Source organism: Pristiophorus japonicus, chromosome 19, assembly GCF_044704955.1.
Source record: "Pristiophorus japonicus isolate sPriJap1 chromosome 19, sPriJap1.hap1, whole genome shotgun sequence".
Classification (NCBI taxonomy): domain Eukaryota; kingdom Metazoa; phylum Chordata; class Chondrichthyes; family Pristiophoridae; genus Pristiophorus; species Pristiophorus japonicus.
This window is the reverse complement of record NC_091995.1, coordinates 47709620-47725488: the sequence shown is the minus strand read 5'-3', so window position 1 is coordinate 47725488 and position 15869 is coordinate 47709620. Positions and strand designations below refer to the sequence as shown.

The window sequence follows — 15869 nt, the reverse complement described above, 5'->3', positions numbered from 1 at the left end:
AAATCAGTACCATGGCAGCAGAAGATAAGAGCAAAGAATTGTCTACAACTGTTAAAGACAGGCGGGCCCCACCTGAGGTTTCGATAGACGCAATTCTCCAACAGTTGAAAGAATACATAGAGCAACAATTCGACTTATCTAAAACCTGTATCAAGATTGAACAAAAGTACGGTACCTCCAAAGGACAATGGTCCTTGGACGAAATCAAAAGGGTCTGGGGAAAACCGACCTGTATGAAAAATAAAGAATGAACCAGATGGTCCCTAGCCATTATGGGACAGATCCGACAGCGGAATGAAATAATGACGCAGTCCCAACATGATAGGGACTTGACCAGTACAAAGGACCAATTGCAAGCGGTTTGTGAACAACTAAGACAGGAAAAACTTGAACTTGAAAAGTCGGAAGTGGAAGTTAAAGATCTTAAAGGTGAAATTAAATAATGGAAAAAATCATTAGGTCAAGAGACTGTAATAGGAAAAGGAAAATGTATTGGTCAATTCCCAGGGTACCCATGTTTGGATAAGTTAAAAGCGCAAACCCGAAGACACGACCAAGGAATAGATACGGATTCTGAGTCCTCCAACGATACAGGGTCAGAGGATGAAGAATTAGGGGTACGTTTTGCCCCGTTTAAAAAAATGAGTTGTAGTCAAATCAGAAGAGACTGCGGCTGAGGACGGAAACAAAACAAAGAAGAAAAGGGAGTATACAGAATACTTAGTTCATGATCCGGCAGACCCAGAGAAAATTGATAAATGGTCCAAGGAGTTGCCCAATACAAAGAAAGGGGGAGTGAAAATGTGGGAACAATTGGACCGCTTAAGAAATAGATATCAACTTCATCCCTGGGACGGAGTGAAAATTTTGGCCATAATGGTGCCAAAAACACAGGGAAGAAAATTACACGACAAGGTAGAAGAAGCTTTGGGTCAGGACGAGCAAGAATTAAATGCAGGATGGGAGGCGATTAAACACTGGCTGCAAACCTTCAGTCCAGCTAAGACAGACTGGGGAAAAATTGCAGCCTGCCAACAGAAAGGAACAGAGTCCTGGAGTATGACGAGTGGTTTAGATGCACGTGGCTAGAACATTCGGGTATGAATGATACGGATGAGGAAATGGATGAACAAGTGTTTCGTGGCAGTTCCAAAGCCAGAACTGTCCAAAATGCTTAAGGTAGTGTTACCGGACTGGGAAGGTAGAGGAACGACCTTTGCAGTGTTGGTGGATCGATGTAGCCAATTAGACAGGGATGTGGCAGCTAAAGTCCGAGCCCTGCAGGCTATGGGATTGAAATCACAGGATTCTGATAAACAGTCATTTGGAAAATTACCCGGAAAATGTCATTATTGTGGTAAAGAAGGTCACATGCACTAAACAGTATCCCATCACTCCAACTGCCATCGCAGGAATCCTACCTGTTATTCAGCAATTGGAGAAACAAGGGGTACTTATTAAAACGCATAGCTTCTCCAATAGCCCCTTGTGGCCAGTACAGAAATCTAATGAGATTTGCCGATTGAATGTCGATTATAGGAAAGCTAACCTGTGTATTGATCAAAACGCTCCTTTGGTCGCAGATCCCTCCACCATTTTTAATGCCCTCAAACCAGAACATAAATATTTCTCGGTTATAGATATGGCCAACAGATTTTGGTCAGTGCCTCTGGCACCGGATTTTCAACAGTGGTTTGCTTTCACGGTCCAAAGACAACAGTATACTTGGACCCGGTTACCGCAGGGTTTCCACAATAGCCCTACGGTATTCCACATGGCTTTACAAAGCCGTTTGCGAGAATTACCTCCCTTGTCATCCACAGTCATCCAATATGTAGACGATATCCTGCTAGCTTCAAACACGGAAGAACAGCATGAAGAAGATTTACGAGCTCTGCTGGACCACCTTTGGCTGAAAGGACATAAAGCCAGCATCGACAAAGCACAAATATCCCAAGAAGAGGTTGTAAATCTGGGACAAAAGATTTCACAAGGAAAGAGAGAACTTACCTAGGATCGAACTGTAGTCATTTGGGCTGCTAAAAAACCCACCACTATTCAGGAACTAAGGTCTTTTTTGGGATTGTGTAACTTTAACAGAAATTGGATTGACTCCTTCACACAGCTTGCTCAGCCATTGAATGATATCTTAAAGGGGAAACATGCCTCTAAAGAAGCCATCACCCTCACTAAGGAACAGCAAAAGGCCTTCCTGAGTTTTAAAAAGGCCTTGTGTTCGGCACCGGCTCTGGGAATCCCCGACAGTGGTAAGCCATTTACCCTGTTTGTCCATGAGAAAGCAGGATACACGACAGCTATACTGACACAAGAACATGGGGATCGGCAAAGACCTATTGGCTATTATTCGGCAAAACTGGATACGGTAGCCCTCGGATGGGGAAGTTGCCTAAGGGCCATGGAAGCTACGTGTCGAGCTGTAATGATCACTGCAGGTCTAGTCCTCGACCAAAAGCTGATTGTCAAGTGTCCCCACACCGTACACGCTTTGCTGTCTATGAATAGAATGTCTCAGGTGACGGCAGCTAGATGGACCCGCTGGACAGCAGTTTTGGAAGCTCCTAATCTCCATATCGTCCGGGCCAGCCCGGTTAATCCCGCAACTATGCTCCCGATGTCAGAATCGAGGGAGCAAGAGGGGGGAGAATGTGAAGAGCATGACTGTGTGGAGATTTTAAAAGAAACAGAAGAAGCAGCCTTAGCAGCAGAGGAGCCTCTGCACAACCCAGACCTCATCCTGTTTACAGATGGTTCCTCCTTTGTTGACAATGGTACCAGAAAAGCAGGATGGGCAGTTACAACCTTATATGAGGTAGTGGCAAAAGGATGTTTACCCTCAGGAATGTCAGCACAACAGGCCGAGTTACGGGCCCTGTCAGAAGCATGTCGAATAGCAGAAGGACAGACAGCTAATGTCTGCACAGATTCGCTTCGCGTTATGCTTTTGGAGTCGCTCATGACTTTGGTCTGTTATGGCGGAAAAGAGGATTCCTCACTGCTGCTGGTACATCTATCCGAAATGGAAAAGAAGTCCAAGACTTACTGGAGGCCATACAATTACCTCAGGAAGTGTCCATCCTGAAGTGTAAGGCCCATACCAAGGAATTTACCATGGAGGCACAGGGAAATGCCCTAGCCGACCAGGCAGCTAAAGATGCCGTCTCACAGAGCGCTCCCCAAGAAGAACCAACATCGATGTGTAGATTGAAAGCACTCAGGACCCTGACACGAGACCTTTAAACACTGCAAGGCTAGTGTTCCCGAGAGGAAAAATGGACATGAATTGAGGCAGGAATTAAGCTATGCAAAGATGGTGTCTGGAGATAAAGAGTTACCGACAAGCCAGTCGCGCCACAAGCGCTTATGCCTTTTTTAGCCGAACAGATCCACTCGTGGGGACACTTGGCCTCACAACAGATAACGGCACAGTTGCAGAAAAGTTGGTGGGGTTGCGGATTTAAAAAACACGCCCAGCTGGTAGCAGACCGCTGTGTGGTCTGCCAGAAAAATAATTCTGGACCCATCACGGTAATGCCCCAACTGAGGCCCCCTGTCCCTGTCGGATCATTCCAGCATCTGCAGGTTGATTATATATCTCTTCCTTCATGCCAAGGATACACTAACATTCTCGTCATGGTCGACAGATTCTCTGGATGGATAGAAGCTGTCCCAACTAAAAGAGCCACAGCCAATCACATTGCAAAGGTCTTGTGTAAGGATTACATTCCCCGATGGGGAGTTCCGAGTAGCATTGACTCAGATCAGGGAACACATTTCACAGGTGCTGTCTGCCAAGAAGTCTGTAGGTTACTGAACATTACGTGGGATTTACACTGTCCTTATCACCTACAATCATCAGGACAAGTAGAGCGAATGAATCGAACTCTGAAACAACGGCTTGCCAAATATCACCAAGAAGGAACACCATGGCCCCAGGCACTACCATTAGGGCAACCCCAAACAGAACTACAGGTCTAAGCCCATTTGAAATTATAACAGGAAGACCCATGTCGCTGCCAGGAACTATCGATTTACGGAAAGCTGATGTTCACTTAATGAGTGACACTTTGTTATCATACTGTCAGAACCTAACCAATGCTATTAGTTCTGTTTCCCGACAGATATCGGCAGCTTGGGGTAATCCACCCAAAGGAGGACACGACATCAGCCCGGGAGTCTGGGTTTATGTGAAAAAGTTGCATAAAGAACCTTTGGGTGCCAAGTAGGAGGGACCTTACCAAGTGTTATTGACCACCCAGGCAGCTGTTAAAGTTCAAGGAAAGAAAGCCTGGATCCACGCCTCACATGTTAAATGAGCACCCGTAACTGAAGCTGAAACCTGATAAGGACAATTACTTCTTGCCAAAATGTATAAATTTACTGTACTACTGACTGCAGGTATTCTTGCCTATTTCTTACTAGCCGACCTTCTGCATCAAAGGGAAATAGTAGAGTACCCAGGGAATTACATGTAAATACCTTTTTATATATGTCATACATTTATGCCAAACAAGGTAACCTTTCCAGTTGTTGGGTGTGTGCGCATATTCCTATTCACTCAAAGGGAGGGATTCCCTTGAGGCTAATTCCCTTGAATATCTTGGAAATGGCTCAGTGGATAATTAATCAAAACAAATCAGGCAATGCGTTTCAGGACACGGAAGACTGGACACCTAAATGAAAGTCAGCAGGCTACAATCTGACTACCTTTGAAGGGGGGTACCAACCGTGCTACAATAATTCCAAACGGCCCCCATTTTTTGTTATCACTAATACAACGGGGGTAGGAAGACCGTGGGAATCGGTCTGTCTGATTAGAAACTTAACGGGGGGCCAAAATATGGGGTATAGTAACTGCTCCCAGCATTATAATATAATCAAGCCACGGAACTGTCCAAACTGAGCCGATGTGGGAGTTCTTAACGTAACGGGGATTCTGAATAAAACAGATGGAAAAGCCAGGACAGGCCTCGGAGTGTTGATGACAAAGAAACAGCTAACATTCATTGCCTATAATGGCACCTATTGGGTGTGTGGCCACAAGACCTATCCTTGGCTGCCCCAGAATTGGACCGGATCCTGCTATTTAGCCTACATTGTGCCATATATGTATCATATAAAGTCCCTGTCGGAACATCTACGCCATCCTAAGAGAGCTATCACAGAAACAGAGAGGTTCTTTGCCATTCTGGTCCCCGGGTATGGGACCGCAAACTGGCAAGGGAATCCATTAACATGGCATCCGCTGTGGAACGGGTAGTCAATGATACCTCAGAGGCCCTAGTTAAAATCAATGCAAAAATGGTAGCAATCTGCACAGTAGCCCTACAGAATAGAATGGCCCTTGACTACATTCTGGCTGAAAAGGGAGGTACTTGCGTCCTACTCGGAACTGAGTGTTGCACGTTTATCTCAGATAGCTCCGAAGAAATTATCCACTTAGCGGAGCATATCCAAAAAGGAGGTCGGAAAACTTAAGCAACCCCCATCATTCACTTTGTGGAGCGGGGCCACTGAATGGCTAGGTTCAATAGGAACTTCATTGGTGGAAGGTTTAATTCTATTCGTTGTAATTATTTTACTTTTATATTGTTTGTTTATGTTGATTAAATGCTGTTGCAACCAGGCGGCTGTAGCTGCTGTCCCGCAGGTGAGACGCCTTGCAGGTCCTAGCAGACCATCTGTACATGGCACAGGGGTATGTTATGCTTATGTTTACTGGTTGAATTAAGATATTAATTTGGATTAAATTGGAATGAGGTGAATTAACCTACTAAAACCAGACTTTCATTGTGGCCATGATGGAATTCGGGTTGGTGTAAATTTGTGTGGAAGCTACTAGTCCGGACATGTGGCAAAACACATCAAAAAATTTTAGAAGGAAACTCTATTAGCATGTATGAAATTATTTTGTAGAATGTTTAACCAGTGATATCTGATGTTTATTCCAGAAACGATCCAGAGCAATTTGCTTCGATTTGAAAAGTGCCAACATTAATTCCCTGACGCTTCATGAATTAATAAATCTCTGTTAAAATTTAAACACCAGCCAAGCAGCCGCAACCCTCAACAAGTCACACAGCATGTATGTATTTGAACATAGCTCACCACCGGCAGGTCGGGGTCATAAAAGGCGAGCGGCCCTGGGAGCAGCGTGGAGGCCACTGCAAGGTACGCTGCGAGCTGGTGCAGGAGGGCATTGACAGCGAAGAGGATGACTGGATTGGACATCACCAAGGTCCAGATTGGTGATTGGAGGATGGGCAGGCACAGTAGGAGCGGCAAGATTGGAGCGCAGGTGTGGTGAGTGATCATGGAGTGATGTGATCGGGGTCCAGGAGAGATGTGAGTTTGGGACCCAGAAGAGGTGTGGGCCCAGTAGCATCATGGGCCAGCCCACACTGCGATATGTGTGCGCACTAGGTTTATGCAGCAGAGCTGGTGTCCAGTTGGCTTGGTTAATCCTTGCCACTGGACCAAGACCTAGCTCTGTCAAGCCCATATGATGGTCGGTGTGCAATGGCCACCACACGGTAAAAAATCCACGCGCAGGCATCTTCCACCCTTCAGGATGTAGTTCAGGTCCTGGAATATTAGGTTCTTCATTGAAACACCTGTGATCGCATCCCTTTTTGGCGTGGAAGCAAGTCACCCTCGATACGAGGGACCACCTATGATGATGATTTGAACTGATTGGATTTCCTAAAAGAAACTTCCCTGAGAACAACTGAACAATCCTAACAACAGTGTGTTCAGAAAAGGTGGGACATGATTTGTGTGAGAGAAGGGGATTTTAAATACTTGTGTAACAGAACAGAATTAAAGAAGTTGACACTAATTTAAGCTTAAATTTTCCTTCCAGGCAATGTTTAAATCTGTCCAAACCTGCACTGGAGGTTTTGTAAATAGCCTGACCATTGGGAATTTGAGAAGCATATTATCTAAATTTTCATCTTTACCAGCTGGCCATTAAACATTAATTGAAATAAATCAGGAAGATCAGGTTGGTTGTGGAATGGGCTGGTAAGCAGTTCATCATAATTGCCCCAAAATTGCGGTCGGAGGTTCCTGCAGGTGGACGCCTCCGACCAAAATATTTTTTTTGAAAGTACCTGGTGGTCGGGGAGGAACGTGTACTTACCTTCCGAGGCCTAGATTCACATATGGGCCCACGCATCACAGGAACGTAAACACAACCAGGGATTACCTGGGCCTGGACCACCAATCAACATGGTGTGTTCTCATTGATAATAATTGATGTTCCTGATTTATTTCAATGAATGTTTAAAAGGCAGGTAGTAAAGATGAACATTTTGCCATTATGTTTCTCAAATTCCCAATGGCCAGCCTATTTCCAAGTACAAACAGCGGAAGGAACGTACGACAAATCAAGCACCCCATCCACCCGTCCCTTCAACCATCACCTGCCCCACCTGCGACACAGTCTGTAGATCCCACATTGGTCTCATCAGTCACCTTAGAACTTATATTAGTGTGGAAGCAAGCCATCCTCGACTCTGGGGCACTGCCTAAGAAGAAGAAGAAGGAATGGGAACTCCGATTGTACAGAGGTCCCATTACTATCAGTGAGATAATCCCCGCAAAACACAGAAACACATGACAATGAATAAAACAAAAACACCTCACATATTTAAAATTAAGTGACATTGAATTTAATTGAATGTTTTAGAAAAAAAGTATTTTTCAGATTTTTAAATATTTTTTCATAGGGCTAAAGATAAACTTACCTTAAGGAATAGGGTATTTAATATAAAAATTAGTGATAACATTTAATTTTTTGATGTTTTAAAACTCTTACGCTGGTAAAAGTAGGCTATACTCCTTCCTCTACCAGGCGTAAGAGTTTGAAGGTCATTCGGTGGGCAGGAGTTGGGCAAATAGCCCCAATCTCTACGTACAAATGTCCTTTTCCCGGGGATGCGTGCGATCTATCAAAAGACATTTTGACTGATCACAAATGCCGGTTCTCGGCACATGCACATTGCACGCCGAGAACTGGAACTTGCGAGGCCTCTTCGGGTGCCTGCGCACATCGTACGCACCCGGAGAGGCCGTAATTTATGGCCCTACGCCATGAATTTTGGTAACCACAGTAACCAGATAATAACGATTTGAAAATAACGATTTGAAAACATGTTTCCTCACCCTATCCTTTCAGCTCCCTGAATGGGTTCAGGGTCAGTGATTGACGATTACTGTCCAATGTCAAACTCTGTTGGCCAGTCTTCAGGTTGAGCCTTTCCTGTGAGTGCTGGCCGGCCATTGTAAGGAGGCCTATTGCAGCCCTTGTACTGCTGTTCCTACTGAGACCTGATAACTCAGCTCAGACCAGGGATAGAACCTGGGACCCTCCTGGTCTGTTTAAAGGAGAATTACCACTTTGGTGATCTGAGCACTGCCTAGGAGCACAGATTGTAAAACCACACCATCAACTCATGGTTCTCCATCCACTATTTTAATGGATGAAAATCACAGCCTGGGAAGCCAAAGCACGAATTTCCAATGTGGCAGCTGAGGTTCTGGGCCCGGTGTGTTGTGTCAGTAAATTAGCCCGGAGGTGTTTGTAAGGTGGGTGGTTGAAAATAAAGTCAATGAGAAAAATGTATTATTTTTGAAGATGAATCATTTCATTATGTTTCTCGTAAATGTCTCAAATGCATCAAGTACAATTATTTGGACGCAGTGAGTACTGTTTTATAGATGGTTATCCTGTACACTGTGGGACCTCAGTAAGGTTGAGTTAATAGGCATGAGGTAAAGGGGAGAAAGGAAGGCCAGGTTTCCTGCTCCTACCTTTACAGAGCGTCTCTGTACATCTGATGAGGTGTGATTGACCTGCACACTTATCTAATTGAAACTAAAGTCGATATTTTGCCCTTGTGTAGTTGTGGCCACAATGAATGTTGGCAGATTAGAGAGATGTGGGGTTAGATTACTATATCTGACTGTTAATTGACAGAGCCCGAATCTTCCATCTTTAGTATTGAATGGTATGTGTTGAGGTGGGTATTTTTCTATGGAGGACAATCACCGACAGGCGGCAGCATTTAAACTGTCATAATTCAGCAGTGCCAGCTTTAAGCCCCACAGACAGTTCTGTTACAGGTACTGAGAACCAGCTCTGGGCAGTTGTTGGGACATGGAGAGACTTGAAAGGAACAACACCCATATTTTTTACAATTAGATTAGGAAAAGGAGGGTGAACAAGAGCAATTTGGGGCGTTTGACAAAATTAATGTCAGCAAAATAACAGTAATGAAGAAAATAATGGAACTAAAGAGTGACAAATCCCAAAGACAGATTGTTTCAATCGCAAGGGGTTAAAGGAAGTTGGTGAGAACATTGCAGATGCTCCAACTATAATCTGCCAACATTCTCTCCATTTCACAACCGTTCCTTTAGATTGGAAAATTGCGCATATCACTCCGCTATTTAAGAAAGTTGAGAGAGGGGAACTAAAGAATTAGTCCAACATCTAGAATTGGAAAATTACTAGAATCTATAATTAAGGATAGAGTGACTGAACACCTTGAAAATGTTCAGCTGATTAGGGAGCCAACATGGATTTTTATAGGTTAAGTCATGCCTGACCAACTTGATAGAATTTTTTGCAGGATGTTATTTATATGGACTTCTCGAAGCCATTTGATAAAATCCCTGATAAGAGACTGTTAGCTAAACTTGAAGATCATGGAATTGAAGGTAAATTATTGACCTGTTTCAGAAATTGGCTGAGCAGTGAGATTGGGATAATGGGCAGGTACTATAATAGGCAGGATATGACTAGTGGTGTCATAGAAACATAGAAACATAGAAACATAGAAAATAGGTGCAGGAGTAGGCCATTCGGCCCTTCAAGCCTGCACCACCATTCAATGAGTTCATGGCTGAACATGCAACTTCAGTACCCCATTCCTGCTTTCTCACCATACCCCTTGATTCCCCTAGTAGTAAGGACTTCATCTAACTCCTTTTTGAATATATTTAGTGAATTGGCCTCAACAACTTTCTGTGGTAGAGAATTCCACAGGCTCACCACTCTCTGGGTGAAGAAATTCCTCCTCATCTCAGTCCTAAATGGCTTCCCCCTTATCCTTAGACTGTGTCCCCTGGTTCTGGACTTCCCCAACATTGGGAACATTCTTCCTGCATCTAACCTGTCTAACCCCGTCAGAATTTTAAACGTTTCTATGAGGTCCCCTCTCATTCTTCTGAACTCCAGTGAATACAAGCCCAGTTGATCCAGTCTTTCTTGATAGGTCAGTCCCGCCATCCCGGGAATCAGTCTGGTGAACCTTCGCTGCACTCCCTCAATAGCAAGAATGTCCTTCCTCAGGTTAGGAGACCAAAACTGTACACAATACTCCAGGTGTGGCCTCACCAAGGCCCTGTACAATTGTAGCAACACCTCCCTGCCCCTGTACTCAAATCCCCTCGCTATGAAGGCCAACATGCCATTTGCTTTCTTAACCGCCTGCTGTACCTGCATGCCAACCTTCAATGACTGATGTACCATGACACCCAGGTCTCGTTGCACCTCTCCTTTTCCTAATCTGTCACCATTCAGATAATAGTCTGTCTCTCTGTTTTTACCACCAAAGTGGATAACCTCACATTTATCCACATTATACTTCATCTGCCATGCATTTGCCCACTCACCTAACCTATCCAAGTCGCTCTGCAGCCTCATAGAATCCTCCTTGCAGCTCACACTGCCACCCAACTTAGTGTCATCCGCAAATTTGGAGATACTACATTTAATCCCCTCGTCTATATCATTAATGTACAGTGTAAACAGCTGGGGCCCCAGCACAGAACCTTGCGGTACCCCACTAGTCACTGCCTGCCATTCTGAAAAGTCCCCATTTACTCCTACTCTTTGCTTCCTGTCTGACAACCAGTTCTCAATCCCTGTCAGCACACTACCCCCAATCCCATGTGCTTTAACTTTGCACATTAATCTCTTGTGTGGAACCTTGTCGAAAGCCTTCTGAAAGTCCAAATATACCACATCGACTGGTTCTCCCTTGTCCACTCTACTGGAAACATCCTCAAAAAATTCCAGAAGATTTGTCAAGCATGATTTCCCTTTCACAAATCCATGCTGACTTGGACCTATCATATTACCTCTTTCCAAATGCACTGCGATGACATCCTTAATAATTGATTCCATCATTTTACCCACTACCGATGTCAGGCTGACCGGTCTGTAATTCCCTGTTTTCTCTCTCCCTCCTTTTTTAAAAAGTGGATCCTGCAAGGATCTGTGTTTGATCCTTATCTGTTCACCATATTTATTAACGACTTAGATAATGGGACAGGAAGCCACATATCCAAGTTTGCTGATGATACAAAGATAGGCGGCATTGTAAGCAGCGTAGATGGAAGCATAAAATTAGAAAGAGATAGTAATACATTAAGTGAATGGGCAGAACTGGCAAATGGATTTCAATGTAGGCAAATGTGAGTTCATTCACTTTGGAATTAAAAAGGATAGAACAGACTACTTTCTAAATAGTGAAAAGTGAGCAACAGTGGAGGTCCAAACAGACTTGGGGTCTATGTGCATAGATCATTAACATCATTAAACAGGTGCAGAAAATAATTTAAAAGGCTAATGGAATGTAAGCCTTCATATGTCGAGGATTGGAATACACGGGGATAGAAGTTATGCTGCAGCTGTACACAGCCCTGGTTAGACAACACCTGGAGTACTGAGACAACTTCTGGGCACCACACCGTTGGAAGGATATATTGGCCTTGGACGAGTGCAGCATAAATTTACAAGACTGGTACTTGGACTCCAAGGGTTAATTTACGAGGAGAGATTACACAAACTAAGATTGTATTCCATGGAATTTACATGGTTAAGAGGTGGTTTGATCGAAGTTTTCAAGATAGTAATGGAAACTGATAGGATAGATGGAGTTAATTTCTGCTGGGTTTGGGTGTCTAGGCCTAGGGGACCTCGTAGAAAAATTAAAGCCAGGCCCTTCAGAACTGAAGTTAGGAATCACTTCCACACACACAGAGTGGTAGATGTTTGGAACTCTCTTCCACAAAGGGCAATTGATGCTAGGTCAATTGTTAATTTTAAATCTGAGATTGATAGCTTTTTGTTGACCAAAGGTATTAAGGGATATGTGGCAAAGACGGGTATATGGAGTTAGGCCACAGAATTGCCAGGATACGGCAGAACAGGGACAAGGGGCTAAATGGCCTGCTCCTGTTCCGACATTCCTATGGGGAGTCATGGTCTAAATTTAGTGCTGTTAATTTGATTTAATTAACTTAATTATCTGAGCAAAGGGATATTTAATCACATTCTTTAACACATCTCTGAACTTAGTCTGGGCCACTGCATAAATAACCGTGTTGGTGCAGGAACTCAAACGCTGGAGCATATATCCACTGTGTTCCATGATGGTAAAAGGATCTGCGTAATCTGTTCTGAACAATTGAGTATCTGTAATTTGTACAAATATTTCATAGAGGAAAGTTACCATCCATAACAGGATAAAGCTGCCTGAAATTGCAAGCAGTAACATGATGGATTTCCTTCGGTTCTCCATCTCTGGATCATTGTGACTCTCATCTTGCTTGCTTCCTCGGAGTCCCCTCCTGACTCTACTGGCCTGCACAATGTGCCTGATGGTCAGAGCATTGAGCAGTGCAATCAGCACAAATGGGACGAATGGGGTTAAAATTACGTGAAGCCACAAGTAAGCCACCCAAATGGGCAAGGTGTAGAAGGTAGATTTTACAACACAGAACCATTGTATGTTATCAATTATTTCACCAAAATCATTTACAAAGTAATGTGGAATGTTTAGTAAAAGGCTCAGCCCACACACCGTTGTTATGATCACAGCCGCCGTTTTCTTGGTGCAATATTTAACTCTCAGCTTCTGGTAACAAATGGCGATGAATCGATCAAAGGTGAAGACGACGGTTAACCAGACAGAACAATCAATGGCAGCAAATGCCAGGCTGATACTGAGACTGCAGATGAGAGTATAGTTCAGGAATGAATGTGGGAAATAAATCCCTTTAATTTCAAACAGAAAGACATCAAATATCAGGACCAGTAGATCTGCCGCTGCCATGGCCACCAGGTAACGAGAGATACACGGCGAGAGACCGCACTTTCCCCGGGAGAGAATCACAATTGTGAATAAATTCGCTGCAATAACAGTGGGATAAATAAATTAATCATTGCAGGTATAACACAATGGCCGGCAGGGTCACTTTATGTTCTCTCTCCGAATCACTGCGTATTTCTATACCTGTCACTGATTTTGATCATCCCTCTCTTCACAATCTGTATTTTGACTGCCTCTCTCTCTCTCTCCATGTCTCTGTTTGTTAATGTGATGCTGTAATCATCTGTCTCTGTCTCTCTATCTCTCACTTTAGCCTGGATTTTCCGATTAGGATATTTAAACCAGAATGTCTATGGGGGAGGGGTTAATCAACAGGCATTAACCAGAAGCATCGCTTACCCCCCAGGTCTCCTCACCAGCAAAGCTTGAGCTGCAGATTGGGACAGGTTTGGGAGCACACTACTGAGGATCGACACGGATATAGTCGCAGCATCAGCAGCAACCGCAAGCAGTTTATTTGCCTTCTTTCAGGGCTATGGGGATGAGTGCTGGCATCGGAAAACGGGTATCATTCAAATAAAAGGGATGGGAACATTAAAGGGAAGTGTCATATTATGGGGAGAAACATTCTGAGATACTTTGGAGAGTCTCAGAAGGCATCTCCACCCATTGTCCATCTTGGCCAGGGTGAAGGAGTGGAGGACTCAGAAGAAACAGGCAACTATGTAAATAATGGAAGGCCGAGGTGCAGACATTTGTTAGCAAACCTTGAGATGTGGCAATTCGGAGAAAACAGTAAATAAGTTAAAGCACAGTTACATTTACTGTGCATATTTAATGGATTCCCAGAATGTGGGCATCACTGGCATTATTGCCCATCCCTAGTTGCCCTTAGTAACTTGCAAGATGGCTTCAGAGGGCATTTGGTGTGGGAATTGAGTCACATATAGGACGGCAGACTTCTTACATAAGAACATAAGAAAAAGGAGCAGGAGTAGGCCACCTGACCCCTTGAGCCTGTTCCACCATTTAATAAGATCATGGCTGATCTGATCATGGACTCATCTCCACTTCCCTGCCCACTCACCAAAGTACTTTATTCCTTTATTGCTCAAAAATCTGTCCAACTCTACCTTAAATATATTCAGTGACCCAGCCTCCACAGTTCTCTGGGGCAGAGAATTCCATAGATTTACAACATCCTGAGAGAAGAAATTGATCCTCATCTCAGTTTTAAATGGGCGGCCCCTTATTGTGAGACTCTGTCCCCTAGTTTTATTTTCCCCTCGGAGTGGAAATATCCTTTCTGCATCCACCTTGTCGAGCCCCTCTCATTATCTTATGTGTTTCAATAAGATCATCTCTCATTCTTCTGAACTCCAATGAATATAGATGCAACCTACTCAACCTATTGTCATAAGTCAACCCCCTCATCTCCGGAATCAGCCGAGTGAACCTTCACTGAACAGCCTCCAATGCAAGTATATCCTTCTTTAATACGGAGACCAAAACTGCATGCCGTGCTCTAGGTGTGGCCTCACCAATACCCTGTACAGTTGTAGCAGGACTTCTCTGCTTTTATACTCTATACCCCTTGTAAAATATATTAGTGAATCAGTTGGCTCTTTATAACAACCCGATAGATACGTGGTCAGTGTATTACTGCTAAGTTTATTTTTATTTCCAGGTGTTTTTTAAACTGAATTCAAATTCTCAAACAGTCACTGTGGGTTTGAACACACGTTTTGTCAGGGATTATTAGTCCCTGTCTCTGGATTCCTCGTCCAGGAGCAAAACCAAACTCCTTTGAAGCAAGTGGAAAAATAATCCAGCAAGGTTCCACAGAAACTGTCAGTTGGCTAGCACCGGTTTTACAGCTGGTGATCAGAGTGAAGTTTAACCTCTGTCTCCCTGACTTTCTTTCTCTGCGTCTTTTTTAATCTATTTCTCTAATTCTGACTCTGTCGCTCTCTATCTCTCTCCCTGTCTGTTTCTCTATTTCTGACTGTCACTCTCTATCTCTCCACCTGCCTGTTTTTCTATCTCTGACTCTGTCGCTCACTATCTCTCTCCCTGTCTGTTTCTCTATTTCTGACTGTCACTCTCTATCTCTCCACCTGCCTGTTTTTCTATCTCTGACTCTGTCGCTCTCTATCTCTCTACCTGCCTGTTTCTCTATTTCTGACTTTTTGGGTGAAATCGGTTTTGGATGCTAGAGCAAAACAGACAACAGTGTTATTGGCACCAGTTTTCTATTGAGCCTGATTTTTTTAATTTAATTTCAATGGGAAAGGAAATTGGGCACGGAGTAAAACGGGCTTGGAATCGCGGTGAGCCCATCTCATGCTGCTGCTGAAGTCCAGTTTCACCGCTGGTACTGCAACTGTAATAAAAGTTGTTAATATTATCGGTGCTGGAACTCCAGAGACAATTATAATGTCCTGGGAATTTCTGTTAGATTATTGCATTAAGGTTTCAGTAGAAACTGATGACATTTAATTGATCTCAGTAATTATGGGCTGTGCAACAACCTCGTGAAAACAAACAGATCAGAGAATCCACAAGAGCAGTGATACAGATAAACACCGAGTGACATTGACAACTGATGGTAATGACTTACCAGGAACACCAAACACTGCGAGGATAGGATAATAAACCGCTTCAATCTGGGCAAGGATTGGTCGATCCATCTGTTCAGTGACACAGTGCCGTGCTGCAGGCATTAGC

At 43.8% G+C, this 15869-nt stretch overlaps 1 protein-coding gene across 1 annotated transcript; it reads right to left on the bottom strand.

Moving 5' to 3' along the window:
• Nucleotides 1-12311: 12311 nt before the first annotated feature.
• Nucleotides 12312-13145, bottom strand: LOC139230209 (probable G-protein coupled receptor 139). Its single transcript, XM_070862046.1, has one exon. The coding sequence runs from the start codon at nt 13143-13145 to the stop codon at nt 12312-12314; it is 834 nt and encodes a 277-aa protein (XP_070718147.1).
• Nucleotides 13146-15869: the final 2724 nt, after the last annotated feature.